We start from the raw sequence: 27,946 nt of genomic DNA on the forward strand, positions 1-27,946 counted from the left end.
CCACAAAAAAAAAAAAAAAAAAAAAAGTATTTTTATTGAGACCACACTAAATTTATAAGAATAACCTCAGGAGAATTGTCATTTTAATGATGACTCTTCTGTGTAAGAATATAAGCCTTTCCACTTGTTCAGATTTTCATTAGTGTCCCTCAGAAACATCAAAATGTTTCTTTTTGTATAGATCTTGCTCAATTCTTACATTTATTCCTCAGGAGAATTGTCATTTTAATGATGACTCTTCTGTGTAAGAATATAAGCCTTTCCACTTGTTCAGATTTTCATTAGTGTCCCTCAGAAACATCAAAATGTTTCTTTTTGTATAGATCTTGCTCAATTCTTACATTTATTCCTAGGAACATTATTTTCTTAGGTGGCTTTGTAAATAGAACTTTCTTTTATTATAACTTCTACATAGTGACTACGTGTATATTGGGAAACTACTGATTTCTGTATATCAGTTTTTGTACACTATCACCTCTTATAATAGTTTTTCAGTTGGTTTTCTTTGACTATAAAAGAATGTAGTCATATAATCTACAAGTAGTGATACATATGTCTTCTTTTCAATTTCTATACAATTAACTTATTTCTCTTTTATAATTGTGTGGCTACTGTAGTGCTTCCCAATCATTTCTTATCATGGCACGTAATGAAAATTATATTTTTAGTAGTGTACACTAGCATAAAGGGGAAATGCTTTGTGAGGCCAGAGGGGACCAGCCCAGGGTTTAACTACCCCAGACCATACCTGAATGACCTAAGATGGGCTTGGAAAAAACCCTATGCCTCTCTGAAACAATATTTTTTTTTAAAAAGTAATGATCATGAACCTTCTTGTTATGTTCCTGACTTTAGTGGGAATACTTCTATTGTGTTTTCTCATTAAATTATGTTGGTTTGGGGACTGAGATAGATACATTTTAGTTTGTTAAGGAAGTATCCAGATACTCCTGGATACTTTAGTCAAAAATGAGATTTTAGTCAAAAATGGATATTGAATTAATAAACATTTCTTAAGCATTGTTGCTGTATGCCAGGCTTTGGAACTAAAATACTGAATAAAATAAAACACACTCCAGGAAAGAATACAAGTCCAAGTAGACCTGAGTTCAGATTTTTTTTTTTTAATTAATTTTACTTATTTATTTTTGGCTGCGTTGGCTCTTCATTGCTGCGCACGGGCTTTCTCTAGTTGCAGCAAGCAGGGGCTACTCTTCGTTGCGGTGTGCGGGCTTCTCATTGCGGTGGCTTCCCTTGTTGTGGAGCACAGGCTTCAGTAGTTGTGGCGCGACGGCTCAATAGTTGTGGCTCACGGGCTTAGTTGCTCCGCGGTATGTACGATCTTCCTGGACCAGGGCTTGAACCCGTGTCCCCTGCATTAGCAGGCGGATTCTTAACCACTGCATCACCAGGGAAGCCCTTGAGTTCAGATCTTATCTACACAGCATGTGCTAGCTCTGTGACCTCAGGGACGTCCTTTAATTATTTTGAGTCTTAGTTTATTTATCTGTAAGAGGGAACTAATGATAACTGTTAGGTTTGTCATTGTTCTAAGACATGATTCCACAGTAATGCAGTCCAGCAGGGTAAGACAGACATGTCAACAAGTAATTGCGAAAAATGAGGTGGTATGGTAGAGATGGAGGGGTGAGCAACGTTGAAATAAAGGAGTGACCCGCTCTGCCTAGAGTGGGACTCAGGAAGGCTTTGCCAAGGAGGGAGTGTATACACCGGGTCTTGAAGGATGAATAGGGGAAGCAATTGTGTGTGAAACAGCTTGATGTATTTAGGAAACTGCAGGGTTTTTTCAGGATAATTAGACTGTGGGTATGGGCAAATGACAAGAGACTGGAGAGGCGGACAGACTGTAGATCACAGAGGGCCTATAGTGTTTGCTACTCTGAAGATTGTGGACTTTTTTCTGTAAGTGACTGGTGGGTGCTGAAGAGTATTCCATCTTCAGATTTGCTGGTGATGAGGATGTGTCAAACTGCGAGTAGAGTTGCTCGAAGCTATCGCGTTTGAGAAGGTCCTAAAACAAGGCAATGGGAGAAATGGGAGGGGGAGGCGGATGTGAAGAGACGTAGGTAGTAGAATCAACAGGCCCCAGAGGCCATTGGACTATCCAGAGAGGAGGAATAAGGAGCAGTTCCCAGGGTTTCGAATTAGGAAGAAAAGTGCTCTAAAAATCACAGGATAAGTTCCTCTTTTTTTTTTTTTTTTCTGTAGAAAAATGACAGTGTGTTTTGTGTGTAGCTTTTATAAAAAGTTTGGTAAGTTACATCACAGACTACTTAATTAAGTGCCATATGAGTGCCATAGAGGGGAGTTCTCCTCATTCTGTAGGTAGCATTAAGAAAGGGGCTAAAGAAAACGTCATAACTACTATAACCATATAGATACGCTTAAAATTAACAAAGGTCTGAAGAAAAATTTTAATGTGATTGCAGTGTTTATGGTAAAGAAGAATTTGAATTTTAGTGTGTCCATGGTTTTTGAGTGTGCAGTTCTGAATTTGCATTATTGTTTACATTTTACAACTAAATTTTATGTTTATGAAAATGATATTAAGGTGAATAGTCAACCTGAAGTGAAGTCTAAATACGAGTGTTTAAAATATATTCACTGTGTTTTCTTCTATTCTAGTTACACTTTCTGGAAATGGAGAAAATGGTAAGGCACTTTTAACTTTTACTCTCAAGTTAAGTAGACTACTTATGGTATCTTAATTACAATCCATATACTTGTTATTTAGTGATGACTGTGTGTGTTTTGGTTTCCAGAAAGAAGATACATATTCTTAAAGCTTAAGTGATTAAAAGATGTGTTATTAGATTTATTTTTATACATTCAGGATATTCTCATTTGTGTTATTTATGTAAATTGAAGTTGCTGTTATTTTGTAAGGCATCTAGTACCCAAACTTCTTTGATCTATTTATATACATATTTTTGCCTTGCATATTCTTCAGAACTCTTTATAGTAGTGGTTCAAAGATTTTTAATATCCGTTCTAGCTAAGTTTGAGGAGGAGGTGTTTCATGATGTCTAAATTTTATTGGTGGTTCTCTTGTTTATGCATTTGTTTAAAATATTACTTTACTACTCATAGTCATTTAATTAAGTAACCAGACTCTGAATTTGTAAATTGTGTTACTAGTTCATTTTGAAATGGAATTAAAGTTTTAATGACTAATCAGAGAGACAGTGTCTGGAGAGGAAAATCATTACTCAAAATTGTATTGAGATAAAAGGAAATTTTAAGTCCTCTGAGATCAAATTTCAAAAGTAAAATTTGATTTGAGAGATGAAAATGCAGAGGATTCTTCTAAAACGGTTGAATAATTAGAAACTGTTTTTTTTGTGGTGGTCGTTTTTTTGGCCGAGCTGCGTAGTTTGCAGGATCTTAGTTCCCTGACCAGGGATCGAACCCGTGTCCCCTGCAGAGGAAGCACTGAGTCCTATCCACTGGACGGCAAGGGAAGTCCCTAGAAATTATTAATAAATATTCTTATTATTGAAAATAGAAGGCATTAAGCATGTAAATCTCAAGTTGACTTTGGATCTAATTTCTCAGTAACAGAATAAATATAGACTCAATCTTGGTAGGCTTGTTGCTTAAAATCAAAACTGTTTCCTGTGTGTTGAAAGCACAGGCATAGAAAGCAGAGAATTTCTGAAGTTCTTATAAAAGAACTTTTAACTTGGATCATTATTTCTTGGGGCTATTTTCCCCGTCTTTCAGAGTCTCTGAGTAAAGTTTTTTGTTTGCTTATTTGTTTCTTAATTCAGTTAACAGGTGATTTTTGAGTCAGACTTTTTGATTTATAGGTTCAGTTTTTCTTTGAACTTTGATTTAATTTGATGAGTTAAGCTTTTACTTTAAGTATTGCTTCTAACCAATAGTTTATAGCATATATATGGGATTATTAGTAATCACACTAATTTGAACTTATTTGAAAACAATATCTCCTGTTATTATTTATATTATAATTTGATAACTACCGTCTATTAAGTGCTTACTGTGTTCCAGGCAATATACTAAGAGATTTACTTTTATCTTTTCTTTCTTTAACTGAAGGTTAAGATTTTTAAAGGCAAAAACCATGTGCTTATGTTCTTATGGAGAGCAAAAATATTCTAAAAAAATATTAAATGTTTAAAAAATGTTAAAGTATATTGCTCTGTATTCTAGCCTTAGTTGTAAGTAACTCAGTGATTAAGAAGTTTAAAGTTAAAGTAACCAAGCTATGCAATAATACGTAGATGAGGATTGACAAACTTGATTGAATATGGGGGCAAGGCAGTAAAAATATAAAGAAGCGAAATGAGCTATAGGTGAAGATAAAATTGCAGACTTGAAAAATGGCTTCAGTGTTGGTGTAACAGGAGACTGAGCTCCAGCCTGTTTTTCCAAAGGAGAAACAAATGAAGGGATGCTTTTGAATCCATTGGTTAGACCATGGGGTTTAGCCTAGAGGGAGCTGGAATGATAGAGAATGCAGATTTTGCGAAACCACAATTTTCAACGAGGATGACATCAGTTTTTGTGAAAGTGAAAAGAAAGCATATTTGAGAATAGAAGGAAGTTGTGGTTAGGGCTTCGTCTTGGCACCAGATGTTATCTCTGAAGTAGGATGTGAGCACTAAGATAATAATTTAAAAAGCGGAGGAAAATTAGTTTAGCTATGACACAGTGACAGAGACCTTGGGTTTTTATCAAGCATATATGGGTTTGAATTCTGGCGTTATCATTTAGTAAGTAAGTAACACTGGGCAAAATATTAAATTTTCTGAGCCTTCGGTTTCACATTTGTAAACTGAAAGAATACCCACGAGGCCATTGTGAGGGCTAGAAATAAGGTAGCGTTATATGTCTTCTAGTAGACTTTCAGTAGGTAGAAGGGCTGACTTGAGTAGCTATAGTTAAAATAAATATGGTTACTAGGAAGTTCCAGAGTTTTAGAATGCATTCATTAGTCATGTAGATGGAGCTATTTCCCAGGAATTTCATAGCCAACGGGAATAAGAAACGGTGAGCCACATATTTTACGCTGGCCACTGAGATGGATTGGAAGCAAGAGACTGGAAGGCAAGGGCGCCCATTGGCTTGTGTGGTGACCCATACGAGATGAGCAACAATTTAAGAACTATTGCACTAGCGGTGAAAAGAACGAGAAGTTTACTTTGAAAGAGATTTTAGGAGCTTGGAGTTGAAGTCCGCGCTCCGTGCTGATTCGCCAGCCGTGCGTTGTGAGGGTCACCGAGCCCTGGCTTCCTGCATCAGGCATCTGTGTGTCTCAGGGTTCTGTTCTGTTAGACCAGACGTGGACCAGTATAATTGCAGAAGGAAATGCTGGGGTCCAGCAAGTTGTCAATTTTGTATCATTATTTTATGTGAAAACATTTTTTAAAAACTGAAAACATAAGGAAAAGTGGCCTCAGACCAAAGGAAGGGCAGTACTTAAAACTGAACACATGTTGGCTTTACAAAAACTTCACTACATTCCTCTTAATGTTTCTCATTTAACTGCAGACCAGTGAAGACTTCTATCAGTCTGTATACTTGGGCAACACTGAAATAGGGAATGCACAAAAAGAACCAGTTTTTGAGAATAAGGAACTGCTATACTTGGACAGCAGTGATAATAATAGCCAATATTTATTGAGGGTTTATTATGTGTCAGACACTGTTCTAAGTGTTTTGCATTTATTAACTTATCAATATTAAGCAGCTAGCTTAAAGGAAACACATCAAGTGCTTTAACTGAAGTCTGAGTAAATTATTTGGGGAGAATAGTATGAAGGGGTAATAAATTCTGAAAGTAATGGAGGAGGCTTTGGGAAAAAGTAATATTTGATCCAGACTTTACAAATGAGTAGAATCTCAAACTTTTATGCTCATCTGTGCTTTGTTTTCTTCAGTGAGTTTGTGGTGCTGCATTCCAAACTGAAAAAGAATTTACGCACTTGGTAAATAGTTCTGGCTTCTTAATGGAAACCAGTCCCACTTCTTACAGATAGAAAAACCACAGAACACAACAAAAATTTTTTAGTTATATCAGTGAGTTAATATTTGGAGATAAAGATGTTGGAACGTTACACTAATCCACTTAGGAAACAGTTATGGCAGAAATTCAGAGTGGCTAAAATTTTTTCGTTACCCCGTGTTGAAAACGACAGTGGAATTTAGGATACCTTTCCTGACAGTCCAGGAATTGAGTTGTTTATTTTCAGTATATAGTTCCTTGGATTTAATGTTCATAGTGAACATTAAATAATAATTTTTAAGTCATTAAAAATCTAACTTTTAGGAAGTGCTTTCGAAGGAGGTGCTCATAAGATTTCAGCTTAAATCTTCAGCAGCTTAATGAAATCAAATCTCATCTCAGAATACAGTCTTTACTTATAAACCAGGCCAATAACCCTTAAATGCAGGAATAGAATGTTTTTTCATATCTGTAATGTTAACGTCATGCAGATAAAGGAGTGTATATATTTGATGTTTTTAGTACATTTTAATTAAATTTTTAATTGGATCGAGCCTCCTGACCCTAAATATTGTGTTTTAATATATAATGCTTTTTCCTGTTTTCACCTGGATTCAATGAAATGTTATTTGTTTTTATTTACCAGGAAAGGCCGTTGTTTACCTTGTGGCTTTCCATCTGTTCATTGTTATGTTTGTATGGTCCTATTGGATGACAATTTTCACATCTCCCGCTTCCCCCTCCAAAGAGGTAAATTTAATGTTGGTAAATTACCAAATGCTTTCACTAATTGTGGAATTATTTTCCCTGTGTTACCTTTGTTAAAACTTTATTACATAATGCATTTGTTCTGTTTTCATTCATAAATTGCTTGGTAACTCTACATTGTGAGTGTGAGTCATCAGCGTATCTCTCAGATACAGCCCACTGACGCAGCATCGTAAAAGTTGGATGATGGCGCTAAGGTTTAGCTGTGCTAATGTTCTTCTGCCATGCTGTGTTTTCTTAAATTGAAGATGTACTTTATGTCACTGGAGTGAATAATCTTAAGGGACAGAATTGAGTTAGGAAAGTAGAGTTTATTTTTAGAAACTCTGAACATTTATTTTTTCTCAGGCCTGAACAAATAAGCTGCAACTAAATAAAGTGTTTTGATTGTGGGAAACAAATTGTCTATGCTGTGGCTTGTTACCCCTAGTGTGGCTAGTGATTTTTCTTCTTGGAGGTTCCACTTGGAAATGATATGAGTACACATTTACGTGGAGTAAAGCTGAAGACCACTGTGTCTCTTTTGCCTTGATGTAGCTGGTGACTGAATTCCCTTCACCTGAAGTTTACAATAGCCAGAGAGATAAGAATATATTCCCTAGAGTTAGGACGGCCTGAGTTTGATTTTCTGCTCCAACACATTACTTAATGAATCCAGGGCTTAGTTTTCTATTTGGAAAGTGGAGCTAACAGTCATGCCCGTCTCTGTAGGATGTTTGTGAGGATTAAGTGAGATTCATTCATGTAAAGCGTTTAACATAGGACCTGCCATATGGTTAGCACTCAAATATTAGATGATGGTAATAATGTAATTGTTTCCCTTTGTATTAAATTCATCAAAATCCATTAAAAATTATAGACGTATGTTTAAAGATATCAACTTCCATTTAACTTTTTATAGAACATATATGCAGAAAACTACACGTGCCATAAATGTACACTTGACGAATTTTCATGAACTGGGCACATGAGTAACCGGCACCCAGTTCCAGAAGCAGAACGTGACTGGTTTCCCGTGAGCCCCTCACACTCCCTGCAGCCACTGCTCGCGAGACACCACTGTCCTGCTCCCCCGACCCCTACCCACCCAGGAGCATCAGCTGGCTTTGCCTGGTCTGCACTTCACGTAGATGGACTCATACAGGACGTGTGCTTGCGTGTCTGGCTTCTTTCATTAACGTTCTCTTCATGTGCGATTCATGCATGTTGTTGTATACAGCTGTGGCTCCCTCCTCTGCTGTGTTATAAAACACAGTTTACTTACCTGGTCTACTGTGGATGGGCGTGGGCCGTTGGGCAGCTTGCAGTCTTGGGCTGCCACACATAGGACTGCCATCAACATTCTAGCACATGTGCGTACATACATAGTTCTTAGGGGCAGGTGCCCAGGAAGAGAATTGCTGGGTGCGACACGTACGTTCAGCAGTAGTGGGTGACGCCAAACTCTCACTGCCCAATGTCTCTACTGCGGGCTTTTGTTTTAAGTGATAGTGTAAACCACTCATCAAGCTTACTGTTTCTTCAAATATATTCTTCAAACATTTGCTAATAATTAGTCATCAGCCCTTAAAGTTATATTACAAATTGCCATCCATATCGTAATCTCTTAAGTTGAAAAGGACCTAATTTTATCTAATCAATTACTAGTAGTGATGGCTGTTGGAAACAGCATGTGTGAAAGTAAATAGTTTTTATTACAGGAAATAAAAAAATACAATAAGAAAAACAATTGGCAATACTTTTCAGAAACAGGATAGTACAGAGGTTCAGAACTCAGCCCCCAGCCCCAGACCCCCTCGTCTGCCTCATCCCTCTGCGTTTCTAGCCACGTGACGTTGGACACACTCCTTTGCTGTCTGTACCTCAGGTACGTCCTCTGTAAAGTGATGGTAGTCGTATGCACCTTATTGGATTGTTGTATGGGTTAAATAAATTAATAAATAAATTAATCATACGTACATGTGATTGATGGTATTTATAATAATATATAATTACTGCTATAGGGAAAGTGCTTAAAAGAATGCCTAGCACGTTAGTGCCATCTAACTTATTTTTTTCTTTTTTGGTTGTTGTATTTGCAATGTTGTACCCATTTAGCATTTAGCCCAGTGCTTAATTAAGCCTTTACGCCCACTCCATCCTTTATGCTCCCCTATTCCTGTAAGTGTAATTGTAAGTGTAATTGACAGCCTGTGTCCAGTGGCCCTTCTGTGGCACGATCTACCTTCCCTGTCATGGACCTTGTCATCTAGTATTGTAATTGCCTGCTTACCTGTATGTTTCACCTTATTAAATGGTCGGTTGTTTAAGGGCAGGGATCATTTCTATCATGTTCTCCACTATATCCCTCTCCCACTGTCTGGCACATAGTGGGCATCAGTAAGTATTGAATGGATTGATTATTCAATCATGAAGGGCCAGCTAAGCTAGGCTGCAGTGACAACCAGGGACAGGAATGTAAGATTATCTTTCTGAATAAGCTTACTCTGGGCTGCCTGAGTAGCTCTTGATAAGAAATTGCATAGTTGTGAGATACGTGTTCATGACCGCATTAAAAGGACTCTTAAATGTAGAGGCTTGAGCAACACTTCGGGCTTGGATCTAGGGGGATTGGTTGGATCTAAAAAGCAAAAACTACACATTTTTAGGGCAGTTAAGTTATAAAGGTAGGCATTCTTTTTTCATTCTTCAGGCAGCAAGTATTTCCTAAGCATCTGCTCTTTGTCAGGCTGTGGTGGGCTCTGGGAATAAAAAGAACAAGACAAACATAGAATGTTATAAATCGTGATGCATTTAGAAGAAGAAGGCGATGATGTGGCAGAGCATAACAGTAACAGCTATTAGGGAAAAAGCTGTTTTAGATATAGTATTAAAGCTGAGACCTTTATAAGTTATCTCTTCCACTAAAGGATAAGCTTTTTGAAGGAAGACTCTTTGTTATTTACTGCTGTGTCTTCATTGCCTAGAATCAGACCTAATAAATAATAGATTGCTAAATACTTGAATGAATGAATGGTAAGGAGGAAGCAGCATAAGAAAAGCTGGTAGGCATCTTCCATCACTAAGTGTCATCCTTCTAAAAAGAAAATATGGTTCCGTCGCTTCTCTGGCATCCCTGCAGAGGTTGCCAGTGGGCTGGTCATTTGCCTGGTACGCAGACCCTTCACGAGCTGAGGTCTTACTTCATGTCCATTGCTTCTTCCTGGAACTCTGTATTCAAGCAGTGTGTTGCCCTGAATATACTATTTTCACCTCTTTGTGTTTTCCATATGCCGCTTCTTTTGCCAAAATTTTCTTTCCTGCTTTGTCTTCCTGGACGATTCCTGTTTATCTTTCTAAAGCCCGTTTAGGTACCTCTTCTTCCAAGAAACTTTCATTGACAGCCCTCACCCCTCCCGAGGGAGCTTTGATCACACCTCGCGAAGAACTGCTGATTTGTAATTCTGTGTTTACATGGTTAACATTCGTACTGAACTATAGGAATGGGTTTTTGAAGGCAAGGGCTGTATTTTTATTCATCTTTGGATCCCTGGTACCTGGGACAGTGCCAAGCTCTTAATTGGTGTGTAACAGATACTTAAATTGAACCATTTGAACACTAAATTTAAGATAATGGCATTTCATGGTTTGAATTCTGTTCAGTAGTATTTAATGAAAAATAGACAGGAATAATTTCAAAAATCTAGTTCATTTTAAGTTTTGTTTTGTTCCATTCCTCATCTAAAATCCTGGTGTCTCTTGAGATTTTCATTTGGTTTAAGCTTTTCGTAATTTATAACCATAGTTTTTACGGAAAAGTAATGAGTTTGAGGCCTGGCTAGAGTCAGTTCAGCCCAGGAAAATCCTGTTCAGATTTTACAAGGAAACTGTAAAATTTGATTAGAGCATCTTTTTTCCAAATATATATTTAATGTTATACCATATGATTTTTATTCTCTGTTTTGAATGTTTCAGAGATGCATCATGTCAGGGAAGAACTTTCTAGCAAGTTACAGTTCTCTTAAAAGAGAATGGGCCGTCTTACAAAGTAGGAAAGTATTTTTGTACCTGACAGTATGCGAGGGGGTGGATCTCAGAAATGTCTGAAGATTCCAGCCTGCCTGGGAGTTTAGATGAGTGACCTCCAGAGTCTCAACTTCAAGCTTGTGTGTAATTTTTTCTGATTTTTTTCTGTCCTGTTCATATGTCCATGCTACTTCTCGTCCTTTATAAGTAAATTGGGGATTTCTTGTGTGCCATCAAGATTTAGTTGTGGGAGCTAGGCTAGGTAATCTAAATGGACTTTTCTGCTTCTCAAGCCATCGTGTTTTGGTCAGGTTAGAGTAACAAGTCCATAAAAAGAAAGAACACGTATTTGACATTAGCAACACAGAGGGAAACATACTAGGGTAGAACTCGAGAGACTTGTGTTTTTATACCAGCTCTGCCAATAATTCTGCAGCCTTAGAAAATTCCCTGAGCTGCTTGGAATCACAGTTTCCTCACCCCAGACCTCTTAATCCTGCCTGTGCCGCCCTGTCACCCCGTTTGTAACAGAAGAGGCTGCATGAAGGCGGCAGTGCCGTTATTGACAATGAGGCATTGAGAGTGTGGAAGGTTTGGTACTTGAGTTCGCAGGTAGACCAAAATACTCAAATTTTAAAAGATAAAGTTTTAGTCATGACTCCTTAGACCTTTTCAAGCAAAACCCTGTAAGTACATAAAAGTTGAGGAACAGTATTGTTAAAGTATGAACTATGATCAAGAGCATGTCTAGGCCATTTTTTTGCTTTTTTTAAAAAATCTGTGAAATAAAGACCAATAGAAACTGAAAAAAAACTCCTGGTTACATAAAATAGAGGCATAAAACTGAGGTCCTTGAGATGCTGGGATGACGTGAAAAGAAGAGCAACTGAACAAGTCCTTTGTAGGAAAATGCTATTTAAAGAAATAGGCTCGAGGCTGCCCACACACGGGAATTAAAACTTCAGAAGTGGAAACTGGAAACAACTCTATAAAGGAATCTCTCCTTGAGAAAAGGAGAATGTGCTTACCTTGGCAATCCTTAATACTTCTGGAGAAAGCACCCTGATTGATTAGCTTTTTAAAAGCAAAAACAGAGTAGTAAAAGAAGGACTTGCTGTCCTCACTGAGAAATTTGGCCAGAAAATAGTAGGACCCCATGCCTGTGATTTAGCCTGTTACGCAAAGCAAGTGACTCTTTGGACATCCTTCCAAATCTCTTGACACTAACTTTCAAACACCAGAATTTTTACTAACAGAAAATATATATGAAGCCCTTTTTGATGGGGAAAGTTAATCTTCTCTGTAAAAAACAAAAATGCAAAAAATATTTAGTTCATGTTCTCTGCCATCATTAGTATGGAGGGCAAATATTCCTCAGTCTGTCAAAGGTATGTGTGTGGTTTTGTTCAAATGTGCTTGATTTAGCTTCCTAAACAAATTCGAAGACAAGTTTTGCCTTTATAGAAGGAAATATTTTTGTTTTTTCTGTTCTGGATACAACTTTGTTTTTCTGAGCCTGATAGTTAATAATCATGGGATTAAAAAGAATTAATAGCTATTTCTCCTTTTATAGTTCTGCTTGTCCAATTCTGAAAAGGAACGTTACGAAAAGGAATTCAGCCAAGAAAGACAGCAAGAAATTTTGAGAAGAGCAGCAAGGGACTTACCTGTCTACACCACAGCAGCTTCAAAGAGTAAGAAAAACAAACCTTAAGCTCTTCTTCCCAAAGAATTTTTAAAATATGGTCATTTTTGCCAAGATATATTTGCATGATTTGACTATTAAGTGGATATTGCGGTTGCCACAAATAACATCTGTGGGAACAGGCTTTTCAGGTGTTGTGTATCTTACATGGTATTTCAGATAATAGGTATGTACATACGTTGATATAGATTTTTTTAATGAATTTATTTATTTATGTCTGCATTGGGTCTTCGTTGCTGCGCATGGGCTTTCTCTAGTTGCAACGAGCGGGGGCTACTCTTCATTGCGGTGCACAGGCTTCCCATTGCGGTGGCTCCTCTTGTTGTGGAGCACGGGCTCTAGGCACGTGGGCTCAGTAGTTGTGGCACGTGGGCTCAGTAGTTGAGGCTCATGGGCTTAGCTGCTCCACGGCATGTGGGATCTTCCCGGACCAGGGCTTGAACCCGTATCCCCTGCATTGGCAGGTGGATTCTTAACCACTGTGCCACCAGGGAAGTCCCCTGATATAGATTTTTTTAAGGGGCTCACTTTAATGTGGATCTCTTTTTTCTGCATTTCTTTTTTTTTCCCAACTCAATCTTCATGGCTAAAAATTTCATTTATAATTTTTAGCAAACCATCATTTGGAAATCCTGGTTTGAATTTGAATATTTTGTGTCATCACTGAGTAATTTTTTTAAAAATCAAGAATGTGCTAACTTAGAATGGGGAGAAATAAAAGACATCAAGGGGAAGAAGCTTGTTCAAGGTTGTAAAGCTAGTATTCAGAGAGCCAGAATTCGAAGTCAGGTTTGTCTGGTTCCGAAGCTGTGTCTGTTCCACTGGCCCCCTTGACGTTTGTGACTGCAGCAGCTTCCTTTTCTCAGGGGCAGAGCCTTACTGATAGGGATGGACCTGTGAGCGGCCAGACTGGTCATTTAAGTACAGGAAATTGTTTTAAATTATGTATTATACATCTCACTAATTCATGCAAATACCAGATAATGGTGATAGCTAACAGTTACTCTGACCTAAGTTCTTTACACATACAGACTCATTTAAACTTCACATGAGCCTGTGAGGGAGACACTGCTCTCTCCATTTTACAGACGAGGGAACGGAGACAGGTTAAGTAACTTGTTGAAGGTCATACAGGTAGTCATACGGGTAGTATGTGAAAAGGTGCTCTGCCTATAGAACCTCTGTGCTTCTCAACTCTGAGGGGAAATAAAAGGAGCTTTACCTTTGTATAATTATGTACACATTCTGACTTAAGAAAATTTTAAATTTGTGCAAAATTTTAGGAGGGGATATTTGACCGACATTTAAATTTTTCATGCATTTCATATAGGCACACCTTGGAGATACTGTAGGTTTGGTTTCCAGACCAGTGCAATAAGGTGAATATCACAATAAAGCAAGTCACGTGAACTTTTTGGTTTCCCGGTGCGTGTAACCGCTATGTCTACACTGTACTGTAGCCTATTGAGTGTGCAGTAGCATTATGTCAGAAAAACACATACATACCTTAATTTAAAAATACCTTATTGCTAAAAAATGCTAACCATCATCTGAGCCTTCAGCAAATCATAGCAGTAATATCAAAGATCACTGATCACAGATCACCATAACAAATAAAATAATAATGAAGCTTGAAATATTTTGAGAATTACCAAAATGTGACAGAGAGACACAAAGTGAGCAGATGCTGCTGGGAAAATGGCACCAATAGATTTGCTTGATGCAGGGTTGACACAGACCTTCAGTCTGTTACAAAACAAAAAACAAAAAACCCCGCAGTATCTGTGAAGCACAGTAAAACGAGGTATGCCTATACTATCCCTTTGCATAACCAATATATTACGGTATAGAATGAAAACATGGATTTCAGATCAAACCCCAGCTTTTCCATTGCTAGCGCAATGAGAGCCACTTAAACTTCCTAAGCCCTGGTTTCCTCATTTTAAAATGAGAATAATAGTCTCTAAATCTCTGGAAGTATACATAAGTGAGACAAGCACTTAGTATAGATCTCAGTGTACAATAATAAATTTTCAGTAAATGAGAGCTTATTTATTTATTTATTTTTAACGTTTATTTATTTTTGGCTGCGTTGGGTCTTCGTTGCTGCCCACAGGCTTTCTCTAGTTGTGGTGAGCGGGGGCTACTCTTCGTTGCGGTGCGTGGGCTTCTCATTGCGATGGCTTCTCTTGTTGAGGAGCACGGGCTCTAGGCACACGGGCTTCAGTAGTTGTAGCACGTGGGCTTCAGTAGTTGCGGCGAGTGGGCTCAGTAGTTGTGGTGCACGGGCTTAGTTGCTCCACGGCATGTGGGATCTTCCCGGACCAGGGCTCGAACCCGTGTCCCCTGCAATGGTAGGCAGATTCTTAACCGCTGCGCCACCAGGGAAGTCCGAGAGCTAATTTAAAATAATCCCTTTTTATATTCAATTATAAAATGTTTAGTTTACAACAGTTGTTAGTAGCTGCAGTTATGTAGATTAGATTTTTTTTTTTTTTTTTTTTTTTTTTTTGGCCGTGCTGCGGGGCATGCGGGATCTTAATTCCCTGACAGGCGATCGAACCCATGTGCCCTGCAGTGGAAGCGCGGAGTCCTAACCACTGGACCGCCAGGAAATTCCCTAGGTGTTTTTAACCCAAAGTCCCAAGATTTCAGAGAATTAATGAAACTGTGAGATTAAACGCAAAATTTGGGGTACTTTTTGAAGTAACCTATTCTTTTGATTTTCAGAGCAGTACCTATGCCCCAGAGAGTTAAAAGCTGCTAACGTAAAGTCTTCACCCTTAAAGCTTTATTACCTTTCATTAATTTTAATGGCTTTCCACTACTCTGAAAAATACCCTTCATCTGTTGAATAGTGGCAGGAGAATTTTGCTGAGCACTTTATGGTGATTATTTACACCCCTCTGAGACAGTGCAGCACTTATCCCCACATCAGAGACAAAGAAATGAGACACAGGGAGGGCCCTGACGTCCCCGAGTGGCAGGGTCTGGGATTTACACCTTATCTTCTGACTGCAGACACAGAGTCCGTGCCCTTGAGCACCATTTTATACTGCATTTCTACTGCTTAGAATGTCAAGGAACATTGGGGGGGTTTCTTCTTTTTTTTCTTATTATAGAAATAATATCATGCATTCTTTAAAAAATGAAATTACAGAACCACATGTTATAGAAAGTGGATCTTTCTTAGACCAGAGATTAGTGAAAGTGACGGAGCTGCCTTCGTGGAGGGGCGTGGGGGCTGTCACTGAGCTCCTTTTTGTGCTTTTTTGAACCACGTGGACATCTCATCTATTAAGGAAGCGAAATGAGTCTTTCTAAACCTCCGCCCTCCACAGTCTGGATACAAACAATGTTTCTCTGTAGCTTTCTCCTGCTCCATTTCCCTGTGTCAACTCCGCTAAAACTCTGTCCTTCCCCACCTTTTATTTTTATGTCTTTTTCTCTTCCTAGAATGATTATTTTCTCCTCCCTAAATCTACTTTAAAGTTTTAATTCACTGTCCAGCTCTCTTCAACCATTTCTATTCACTTAAACAAGAAGAGATTTTTAAAATCTTCTCTGAACTTCTCACACTGTTGCCTTGTAGATCGCAGGTCACTGTCTGCTGGTTGTCTGTGCTCCCCTCTCCTTGACTCTGTCCTGAGGCTCCGGCACTGCGATCTCCGTCCATGGCCCTAACACAGCCAGTGCGTCACCCCCCAGGCCCCCAGGAGGCGTTTGTGGGATGAATCTGTTCCTGGGTGTTCTCCATAATGGCTGCTTACACACTTGAAAGATCTCCCTAGTTTTCTCCCCTTCACTAATTTTTCCCATCCTAGAGTCTCACTTTATGTTTTATCAAAAATAATAACATTATTGTAACGATAATAACTGCTTTACTGGGAATTTGATATGTTCCAGATTTTTTTTGATCTGCACAGTAGTCCTTTACGCTTGATATTATTTTCATTTACGAAAGAGGAAATTGAGGCTTTCAGAAAGTGAGTTACTGACCCAAGGTCACAAGCTAGTAAGTCGGAGAGAACGAGTATGAAACATGGTGGCAGAGCCCCAGCTGCTTCCAGGCTCGGGGGCCGCCCTGCACCTGCACACACTTGGCTGTCCCTCAGGACCTCACCTCCTTCCTGGGCTCTGCATTCTTGTCTTTATTAAACTTGCATAAATATTGCTGACCTCTTTCTTCGCTTCTCCCGCAGTTTTGCTCCTAAAAATCTTGCTTCTTCACTTAATAATTTCCAACCCATTTCTTCCCTCTGCTTTCAGGTATACTTCAAAGTGTATCTCCTCTTAAAAACAACAAGGGGCTTCCCTGGTGGCGCAGTGGTTGGGGGTCCGCCTGCCGATGCCGGGGCCGCGGGTTCGTGCCCCGGTCCGGGAGGATCCCGCGTGCCGCGGAGCGGCTGGGCCCGTGGGCCATGGCCGCTGAGCCTGCGCGTCCAGAGCCTGTGCTCCGCAGCGGGAGAGGCCGCGGCAGTGAGAGGCCCGCGTACCGCAAAAAAAACCAACAACAACAACAAAAATTTGGTTCTGACGTGTTCCAACTACCATTCTATTTTCTCTTCCCTTAGACTGTGGGTCCCCTCATAAGTCATCTGTACCCTCGGCCTCTTTTCCTTCCCAGCAGATTCCAGGCAGCTAGCTGGCTTTCATTCTTCCTAACCAAGTTCGGTGGCTTTTCATTCTAACTGCTTGAAAAACTTTCTTCTTTGTGCTTTTCCATCCTGGTTGTTTTTGCATCTTTGAATGTTTATTCTTCCTCCTACATTTTTTTAACCCCACTTCACAAGGGCACCTCGTCCCAATTCTTTTTGTACTGTTCCTTCAGCTGTTTTTAACCGTGGAACTCTGACACCACGATATTGTGATCGTTGGTTCACTGTGTCTCAAACGATTTGTTTTCTTTAATAGTTTTCAGACTGAGTTATCTTTTCTTACTGTGAAGTAGCAGATGGAGAGATGTTGTCACACGAGCATGCGTTTGCTGCCCAAACCCTTTCTTGTTGTCAGGCAGAGGGGTGGACTGCAGCTGTGCCTTCAGAGGGACGAGGCTGCCTTGCCCTCCCCCAGGGCCCTTGTCAGGGCTTTGGCACTCCCCTTGGCATGTGCGCCCACTAGAGCTCCATTCTCGTATCTCCACCTTCCGAAGGATAGCTGTACCTGAGTGACCTGTTATCCCAATTCACGCTGAGCAAAACCTAACACCATGGGGGCAGGAGGGAAGTCTGTCTTGTTCAACTTTATATTCTCAGCATGAAGCAGTGTTTGTCACAGGGTAGAGACTGAATATTTGTTGAATGAATGAACGAAAGAAAGAAAAACAACCTAACCCCCCTCCCATACCCACCCACTCCCTCCCCCCGCCACCGTCAAGCTTGTTTCTGGCATTGGCAGCATCATTCTTCGGGCCACCCCTCCTAGAAACCGCAGTTTTCTTCAATGCTGCTTTTACTTCAGTTCTTCTATCTACTCGGTCATCAAGACCCTTCAAAAGGCTTCTGGGAAAGTCTGTTTCGTTTCTTCGCACCTCAGAGCAATGGCAGAATTTTGAGTGGAGGAGATGTAGAGGAAAAGGGAATAAGACACTGGGCTTGCGTGGCACAGGGAAACCGGCTCGGTTCTCTGTGGCTGCCTGGAGGGGTGGGACAGGGAGGGTGGGAGGGAGGGAGACAAAGAGGGAAGAGATATGGGAACATATGTATATGTATAACTGACTCACTCTGTTATAAAGCAGAGACTAACACACCATTGTAAAGCAATTATACCCCAATAAAGATGTTAAAAAAAAAAAAAGACACTGGGCTTCTGGTCCCGATCTGACCACCCATTTAACGAGAGAGAGGGAGATAGTCTTGGGCAAACGACTTGTTTTCTCTTTAAGTTTTGGGGTGTTTCTAACCTAAAAAATGAGAGGTTGAGTTAGGAGATCTAAGGTCCTTTACACCTGCTCTGCTTTTTCTACCTTGTATGGTTTCACTTCCCTAGTGTCCAGTCTAGCCAAGGTACTACAGAAGGCCCTCAGTAAGGTATAGGTTATTCATTTAATAAGTGGATATTTGTACAGATTCCCTTCATCTTGAAGTTTGGTTTAGATTATAAAATTATAAATTTTCTAGCGGCAGAGATCCCGGGCAGAGAGTGTTCATGCCTTACGCTTTTATAGATACGGCCAAATTCTTTTCCAAAAACACTAACACATGACATGGTCCATCTACTTTTTAGAGGGTATGTTTAAGTTAAATTTTTATTTGAACCTGTTTTCTGTGCTGGTACTATGTCTGTTAGCCCTAATGATCACAAGTAACAGACAACAGCGTAAGCTTCTTAACTCCCCCTTCCCCGCAAAAGAAACTACCATAGCATACGGGGTGGTGTAAGAAAGTGGTGGGTGTCTCCTGTGCCCTGAGGGCAGGACTGCAAGAAGGGACTGGAGCTGAGAACCCGGGGCCAGTGGGGCTTCTGCAGCTGTCCCTGCTGCTCCCTGGCATCTGCTCGCTTCCTACACTGTCGCCCTTGAAATGATTCTCCCTTTCTTATCCCATCCACGTGGCCAAGCGCGGCCATCGTGTGTTACTCAGTTCCACCCCGTGAGATACAGCTCACTGCCCCTCAGCCCTGATTCGTAGGAGAGAGCCTGGACCAGAAGGGGGAGGTGGGTGGGTTCACACAGCCCAGGTAGAAGAGGGGTCTGAAATCATTTCCTGGAAAGAGAGTGGCCTGTACACCAGGCGGATACCCCCAAAAGTAGTCTGCCGCACTTACGGTAGATCCCAGAGAGTGTTTATTAGACAAAAGCTCTAAATCTGTGAAAGTTTCAGCTCTAGTGAAAGACCCATGGTAATTTGTCTTGTTTCCAAGAAGCATTTGTTTGCTTTGGAGGCCACGATATGGAAAAAGGTTAGTATCTCACTGTAATTTTATTATTCTCTATTCATCCAAAATAGTGGTTTTAAAGAATTATTGATTTGTGAAGTCTTGGGACATTTCCCTCGTAAATCTCAAAGAACTGTTTTGTCACTTACTTAGCTTTCAAAAACCAGAACCTCAGGTTCTGGATGTTCTGCAGATTCTGGTGGAGCTCTTCGTTCGGTTGGCTTTTTGTTTTTGTCTGTGCTGTGTGGCATGCAGGATCCTCGTTCCCCAACCAGGGATAGAACCCGCACCCCTGCGTTGGGAGCATGGAGTCCTAACCGCTGGACCGCCAGGAAGTCCCCTCCAGTTGGCTTTTTCTCTCTCAGAGTACTTGAGCGGAGTGGGGAGAACAAGCCTTACCTGATGCAGCTTCTCTGACCCTGCCTTGTGTCCTCCTCCTTTCCCCTCTGCTCCAGGCACACCGGCCCCTCACTGTCCGTGCACCCTGAGCACCCTCCCACCCGAGGCCTGCGCCCTCTCCTCAGCTTCCTCTTTTCCCACAGATCTATGTGACTGACCAGCTCCCTTCTTTCAGTTTCAGTTTTCTCAAATGACTCTAAAATTACAATACCCCACCTCCCCTTTCCTGCTTTGTGTTTCCTGTCAGCACCTATCACTAACGTACGACTTACTTTGTTACTTTGCCTTGCTTATCACTCCCCGGCTCTTCCACTAGAGCGTGAGTTCCGTGAAGGCGGGGATTTATGCCGAGAGCAATATCTGGCCCCTAGTAGGTGCTCGTTATGTTTTGAATGAATGAAGATACAAACTGTATATATTAGAATTCAGTGGGAAGAACTTTAGCGTTCTTTCGCAATATAGTACGTGTGCAATTTCGCTGTTTATCTGGGATGGGGTGGGAGATAATTGAGAACGTTTGTTTTGATATTTTACTGCAGACATCATGGTACAGTAGGAGAAAATACTTGATTTAGGCCTTAGTGTATCTGAGTTTTGGCACTAAACTACATGTCTGACTTTATACCAGTTCCTTATTTCCTTGGATCTCCTTATTCATCTGAACATTGCTGGGCCAGCTACATTTCTGAGGTTCCCTTCTGCCTCTCAACATTTGGATTTCATAAACTCTCCAATGAACTTTGGTATTATTTTAAAATTATTAGTTGTCAGTTTCCTAGAGTTGTTTCTAAGAAATGAAAGCAAATTTTATAGTCAAATTAACTCAACTCTAAACATACATTCTTCAGCAACTTCCTTTTAATTCTTAAATGTAGCCGTCAGATACTGTGAAAGATGTCAGCTGATTAAGCCTGACCGTGCGCATCACTGCTCAGCATGTGACATGTAAGTGTTTCTCTTTGGCTTTCATTTAACCCCAGTACTGGCACTGGAGATGGGAGAACAGAAAGTGAAGGAACTTAGCAAAAAGACTGCATCCTCTCCCATTATTTGCTCTGTATGCAGACCTAACATAAATATGTATAAAAGCTAGAATATACTTTGAAGTAATCTTTGATAACAGTTCCTGTACCAGTTGTTAGAATTTTCCTTAAGTTTGTGTACTTCTTGTGCATGTGCTTAATGTAACACTGATGACCAAGTAAGTAATACCCACCCCCCCCTTGAGAAAGGTAACTTTAATTCCTGGATTAAAAAGACCATCATGACACTTTTCTTGTTTTCATTATTAATGTTGGTATTAAAGCCGTTTAACAAATCACAAAAATATTACTTTCTTTTTTTAATATTTATTTATGTATTTATTTGGCTGCACTGGCTCTTAGTTGCAGCACACAGGATCTTTAGTTGTGGTGTGTAGGGTCTAGTTCCCTGACTAGGGATCGAACCCTGGTCCCCTGCATTGGGAGCATGGAGTCTTAACCACTGGACCACCAGAGAAGTCCCATTATTACTTTCAGTTACCACCTCTGAAGTTGTCCCCCCAAAAATTTCAAAGATTTTTTCCCTTATGCTCTTGTGAGAAGGTAGTGTGTTGAAAGAAAGACCCCTAGTATGGGAATTCCAGTGAGTCCTTGAACTTGAGTGAGAGAAGTCATTTAACCTTTTGGGTATCAGTTTACTTATTTGTTGTTATTACTTGAAATGATCCCTTGTCTAACTTTATGCAAATATACATTACGTATACTGGTGGGGAGGCAAATTTGGGGTTTTTCTTTTTCTGATTATAAAAGTACAGTGGTTCTTATACATGAGATAGAATTGTATAAAATCTATGGAAAAAAATAACCACCTACAAGCCCATCAGTGTTAATATTTTAACAATATTTGCTTCTAAAGTTTTATCACTTGCACATGTTTAAAATTACTTTCCTCAGCTGACTTTGTAAACTAGATCTAGCTAATGTACCAAGTGCTATATGCACCATATCTGTATATTAAAATGGTCCAAGTCAGCTGGCTATGCTCAGCTGAATTCTCAGTGTGAAAAGGCATTACTTCTTACCTACAAAAGTATTTGTGGAAATACAGAAATTGTCTCTAACCTAATGTCTACTGGCTTGGTTTTTCTCAGATGTATTGCTGAAGAGAAAATTTTAAGTAAAAAACAAAAATTATCAGAAATTAGAATCAGGGAAATTTCTCTACGTGGATTTTCTCATGTTCGTTTGTTTCTTAGGTGTGTTCTTAAGATGGATCACCACTGCCCTTGGTACGTGTAAACCACAGAGGAAATGACGTGGGGCTGGAGAGGTGGGAGGCGGGTACTTACCTCAGCACTCCTAAATGTTGAAGGTCAATTTAATTACTCATAGATATCAAGATTGATCTAGTTTTATGTTTCTGCTACATGTTTTCCTTTAAAAATACATTCTGATGTTATTAACCCAAATAATTGTCTACTAAGAATTAACGCTGAAATTCCAAATTCCTTACAGAATTTATTTAAAACACACATCCATAATTAAGACACTGCTCCCTACTTCCCAAATGACCCATTTTCTAATTATACTGATTTTAAGTTTTTTCATCTGTCCTATTTGTTATTATTATGGTTAAAAAAAAAAACATTAAATTTGCCGTCTTAGCCATCTTTAAGTGTACAGTTCAGCAGTGTTAAGTATGTTCACATTGTTTTGCAACCAGTGTCCAGAACTTTTTCATCTTGCAAAACTGAAACTCTGTACCCATTAAACACTCCCCACTCCCCTTGCCTCAGCCCCTGGCAAACACCATTCTAGCTTTTGTTTCTGTGAGTTTGTCTTATTTTTACAGTGTGATTTTCTTTATTCTTCTAGGGTGAATAACTGTGTGGGATTTTCTAATTACAAATTCTTCCTGCTATTTTTATTGTACTCTCTATTATATTGCCTTTTCGTGGCTACAACAGTTTTACAGTACTTTATAAAATTTTGGACGGTAAGTCTTTTTTTCTATCTTAAAACATACATTTAGGGCTTTTGAAGATGCTATTTCATAAATAATTCCTTCATTCATTATTATAAGTAGACATACTTAATTTTACTAGTTAGAGTTTATAATGGCTCAGAAGACAGTTAGGGTTAAAATTTACCTTCATATATACATGTTTGTAAATAAATGAATATTAAACAGGATATAGTGAGCTTCTTTTAGTAATCCAAACTGTTTCGAACCATACTATCAGTTTTAGGGAAGTAATTACTTTTATTTCAGATGATGAGACTCAATGCAGTTTTACAGTAATAAAAGTGAAATCCCCAGCCGCAGGTAACCGCTAATCTGTTTCCTGTCTCTGGAGATATTAATACTTTTTCTGTTGTGAGTTGCAAATTGTGAGTTTTTCCACAATTTTGATCGATGTCTTGTAACCCTGTTTGCTTTTGTTTTTACTAAATCAAAATTTTATATTTTTAAAGCAGTACTTTAAAATTATGATTTCTGGCTTTATTCTGTTCACTTTAAATTTATACAGATATTTACCCAGCTTTTCTTCTGACATTCTTACTGTGTTTTTTTTCCCTCCCTCCATTTAAATCTTTGATTTTGAAGGTGGGGGTTATTGTGGCTAAAGGTACTTTTGTATTTACTCTTCCTGAAAACCCTATGAAGGTATTTTATTTTATTTTATATTTTATTTTATTTGTTTATTTTTGGCTGCGTTGGGTCTTTATTGCAGTGCGCGGGCTTCTCATTGCGGTGGCTTCTCTTTGTTGCACAGCGTGGGCTCTAGGCGTGTGGGCTCAGTAGTTGTGGCTCGCGGGCTCTAGAGCGCAGGCTCAGTGGTTGTGGCGCACGGGCTTAGTTGCTCCGTGGCATGTGGGATCTTCCCGGACCAGGGCTCGAATCCATGTCCTCTACATTGGCAGGCAGATTCTTAACCATTGCGCCACCAGGGAAGTCCCTATGAAGGTATTTTAAAATGTAGGTTTTATTTTTCTTCAGGTATGGTGAAGCTGACAGATCAGGAGATGATAACCATTGAAAAGATAGTTTGTTACTCACAGTTCCAAGGGAGGGTTCATGCCACCCCGTGCAGGGCTACACACGAAACACCAGAGTTGCTCAGGAAGCAGAAGGTGCAGGGCCCGTGGGAAAGCATGGTGAGGCAGGGTAGATGCACTTAGGGTTAGCTAGTTTGAATAATTTCAGTGGTCTCTGAGGATACAGGCTGTCCCTGGTTGTCTGGTGTGATTAGGGCAGGGTAGTAATGCCCCCTAGAGTGTGAGAGCCAGAGAAAGGAGGTGTTTTGGAGTATGGGCTCTGGATTGATTCGTTTGTATATGAGAGGTACACTCCTTGCTATCTCGGTAAGAATTGGATGGCCCTGGGGGAGGCACTCTCTCCCCAGTCAGCAAGGCTCCAGATGCCAGAGCATCAAGAATACAGAAAGGAAGAAAATATAATGAATGCAGAAGGAGCTATTATTATTCCAGTTTTCAGAGTTGGAAACTGAGGTTGGAAAACTTAGGTAACTAACAAGGTCACATACTTAATAGGTACAGGAAGCCAGAATTTTAACTTAGATCTTCCTCTTCCAACATCCAGATACTTGAGTCATCAAACAGAATTAATTTTCCAGGAAATGTCTAATACATTTTAGAAGGATTTTCATTAAAACATCATTAATTAGACTTTTAAAGTTTGGGTATTTAAAACCAGGGTAAGCTAGCACTTGCAGTCCCTTTGTGCATATTAGAAACGAGCACCTCAGTTCTGTGTGGTATCAGGCTAATGAATTTTAGCCTCTTTGTTGTTCCCCTAGTTGGGCAGCTTTGTTCAGTTTACAGCCTACTTCACCATACTCAATGGTCCTATTTAAATGAAGATGAGGGAATCCCCTGGTGGTCCCGTGGTTAGGACCGCTGCTTTCACTGCTGTGGCCCAGGGTTCAATCCCTGGTTTGGGAACTAAGATCCTGCAAACTGTGCAGCACAGCCAAAAATTCTTTTAAAATAATAAATGAAGATGAATCTGTGCCAGATGAAAGAAGTCCAAATTGTAGAATTTCCCATTTCTTTATCAGAAACTTATGTTTGCATGTGATGATTTATTAATTAAAATAGAAATATTTTAAAACTTTTTGAGGGCTTCCGTGGTGGCGCATTGGCCAATGCAGGGGACACGGGTTCTAGCCCTGGTCCGGGAAGATCCCACATGCTGTGGAGCAACTAAGCCCGTGTGCCACAACTACTGAGCCTGTGCTCTAGAGCCCCCGAGCCACAACTACTGAAGCCTGCGCACCACAGCTACTGAAGCCTGCATGCCTAGAGCCCGTGCTCCGCAATAAGAGAAGTCACTGCATTGAGAAGCCTGCACACCACAACAAAGAGTAGCCCTGCTCGCCACAACTAGAGAAAGTCCGTGCGCAACAACAGAGACCCAACGCAGCCAAAAATAATAATAAATAAATTTTTTAAAAAAACAAGTTTTTGAGATTCATGATGAGTAAGGAAAGACTAATAAACGAAAGTCTACTTTTTTCTCCATTCTTCAACAATTACTATGTGCCAGGCACATATATTCTAGGCACTTGGGATATATCAATATACAGAAGAGACAAAGACATCTGTCTTTGTAGAATGTACTTTTGAGAAAGGGGAAACAAATAATAAACATAATAAATAAGTAAATTATATTGTATATTAGAAAGTAAATGCTGTGCAGAGTAAGGGATTTAGCAAGTGTGTGGGGAGGGGGGTGTGACGGGCGCAGGTTATAGCACTAGAGAGAGTGATCATGGCAGATCTCCATAAGAAGATTAACTTGGAGCAAGACTTGAAGGAAGTTAGTGGATATCCGAGATAAGAATATTTATGCGGGATTTCTCTGGCGTTCCAGTGGTTAAGACTCCACGCTTCCAATGCAGGAGGCGTGGGTTCGATCCCTGGTCAGGGAACCAAGATCCCACATGCCACACGGCACAGGGGAAAAAAAAGAAGAAAAAAAAAAAGAACATTTATGCACCCAACAAAGGAGCACCTAAATATATAAAGTAGATATTAACAGAAGTAAAGGGAGAAATAGACAGCAAGACAATAATAATAAGGGACTTTAATACCCCACTTTCATCAGTGGATGAATCATCTAGACAGAAATGAAATAAAGAAACATTGGACTTAAATGACAGTTTAGTCCAAATGGACTTAACAAATTTATACAGAACACTTCATCCAAAAGCAACAGAATACACGTTTTTCTCAAGTGCATATGGAACGTCCTCCATGATAGGTTATGTGTTAGGTCACAAAACAAGTCTTGCAAATTTAAGAATACTGAAATCATAGCAAGCATCTTTTCTAATTACAGTGATATGAAACTAGAAATCAATTCCAAGAAAAAAAACTGGAAAATTCACAAATATGTTTAGATTAAACATGCAACTGAACAACCAATGGATGAAAGAAGGAATCAAAAAATATCTTGAGACAAATGAAAATGGAAATACAACATAGTAAAACATATGGGATGCAGCAGAAGCAGTTCTAAGAGGGAAGTTCATAGAGATAAACCTGTGTTAAGAAGTAAGAAAGATCTCAAGTAACCTAATTTTACGCTTCAAGGAACTAGAAAAAGAACAAAGCCTGAAGTTAGGGGCTTCCCCGGTGGTCCAGTGGTTAAGACTCCATGCTTCCACTGCAGGGGGCTTGAGTTCAATCCCTGACTGGGGAACTAAGATCCCACATGCCGTTCAGAGCAGCCAAAATTAAAATTTTTAAAAAAGCCCTAAAAGGAAGGAAATAAAGATCAGAGTGAAAATAAATGGAACAGAAACTAAAAAGATGAGTGAAACTAAGAGCTGTTTTTTTTGGGTTTTTGTTTTGTTTATTTTTGGCTGAGTTGGGTCTTTGTTGTTGCACGCAGGCTTTCTCTAGTTGTGGTGAACGGCGGCTACTCCTCCTTGTGGTGCGCAGGCTTCTCATTGCAGTGGCTTCTCTTGTGTGGAGCACGGGCTCTAGGTGTGTGGGCTTCAGTAGTTGTGGCTAGTGGGCTCAGTAGTTGTGGCTCGTGGGCTCTAGAGCATAGGCTCAGTAGTTACAGCGCACGGGCTTAGTTGCTCCACAGCATGTGGGATCTTCACGGACCAGGAATCGAACCCATGTCCCCTGCATTGGCAGGCAGATTCTTAAACACTGTGCCACCAGGGAAGTTCTCTTTCATTTCTGATTTTGAGTCCTCTCTTTTTTTCTTGGTGAGACAAGGGAAAGGCCTGTCTGTTCTGTTTATCTTTACAGGAAACCAGCTCTTAGGGCTTTTCTGGTGGTGCAACTAGAGAACCTAGAGAAAGCCAGTGCACAGCAACGAAGATCCAACACAACCAAAAATAAATATTAAAAAAAAAGAGAGAGAGACATTACAACTGATAAATACAAAGGATCAAAGAGATTTCTATGAACGATTTTATGCCAGATAATTGGATAACCTAGAAAAAATGGATAAATTCCTAGAAACATACAACCTACCAAGACTGAATCATGAAGAAATAGAAAATCTGAACCGACTGATCAATAGTAAGGAGATTGAATAAGTAATCAAAAACCTCCCAACAAACAAAAGTCCCAGACCAGGTGGCTTCACAGGTGAAGAGTTAACACCTGTCCTTCTCAGACTTCCCCAAAATGGAAGAGGGAACACTCCAGACTCATTTTATAAGGTCAGTGTTACCCCAGTAGTAAAACCAGACAAGGTCACCACAAGAAGATTACAGGCCAGTATCCCTGATGAACACAGATTTAAAAATCCTCAACAAAATATTAGCAAACCAAATTCAACAATACATTAAAAGGACCATACACTATGATCAAGTGGGATTTATTCCAGGGATGCAAGGATGGTTCAACATCTGCATATCAGTCAACGTGATACACCACATTAACAGAATGAAGGATAAAAATTATATCATCATCTCAATAGATGCAGAAAGAGCATTTGTCAAAATTCAGCATCCGTTTGTGATAAAAACTGTCAACAAAATGGGTATAGAGGGAATGCACCTCAGCTTAATAAAGGCCATATACTGACAAGCCTACAGCTAACATCATACTCAGTGGTGAAAAGCTGAAAGCTTTTCCTCTAATATCAGGAACAAGACAGGGTTGCCCATTCTTGCCACTTTTATTCAACGTAGTATCGAAAGTCGTAGCCAGCCAGGACAGCTGGGCAAG

The 27,946-nt window shown here is 39.8% G+C and overlaps 1 protein-coding gene across 2 annotated transcripts in view; it reads left to right on the forward strand.

Annotated features, from left to right (window-relative positions):
- The window catches only part of ZDHHC20 (zDHHC palmitoyltransferase 20), a 70,076-nt gene that overhangs the window by 24,962 nt on the left and 17,168 nt on the right, over positions 1-27,946 (forward strand). The window contains exons 2-7 of one of the 2 annotated variants that reach the window (XM_007464502.1): positions 2,647-2,673; positions 6,636-6,739; positions 12,336-12,456; positions 20,618-20,687; positions 21,982-22,014; positions 22,601-22,721. In XM_007464502.1, coding sequence (XP_007464564.1) covers positions 2,647-2,673; positions 6,636-6,739; positions 12,336-12,456; positions 20,618-20,687; positions 21,982-22,014; positions 22,601-22,721 — 476 coding nt within the window. The remainder of the gene's footprint in view (positions 1-2,646; positions 2,674-6,635; positions 6,740-12,335; positions 12,457-20,617; positions 20,688-21,981; positions 22,015-22,600; positions 22,722-27,946) is intronic. The other variant, XM_007464503.1, reaches the window with a different exon arrangement.

The sequence above is a fragment of the Lipotes vexillifer genome, unplaced genomic scaffold (assembly GCF_000442215.2).
Source record: "Lipotes vexillifer unplaced genomic scaffold, Lipotes_vexillifer_v1.1 scaffold2116, whole genome shotgun sequence".
In the NCBI taxonomy this organism is placed as follows: Eukaryota; Metazoa; Chordata; class Mammalia; order Artiodactyla; family Lipotidae; genus Lipotes; species Lipotes vexillifer.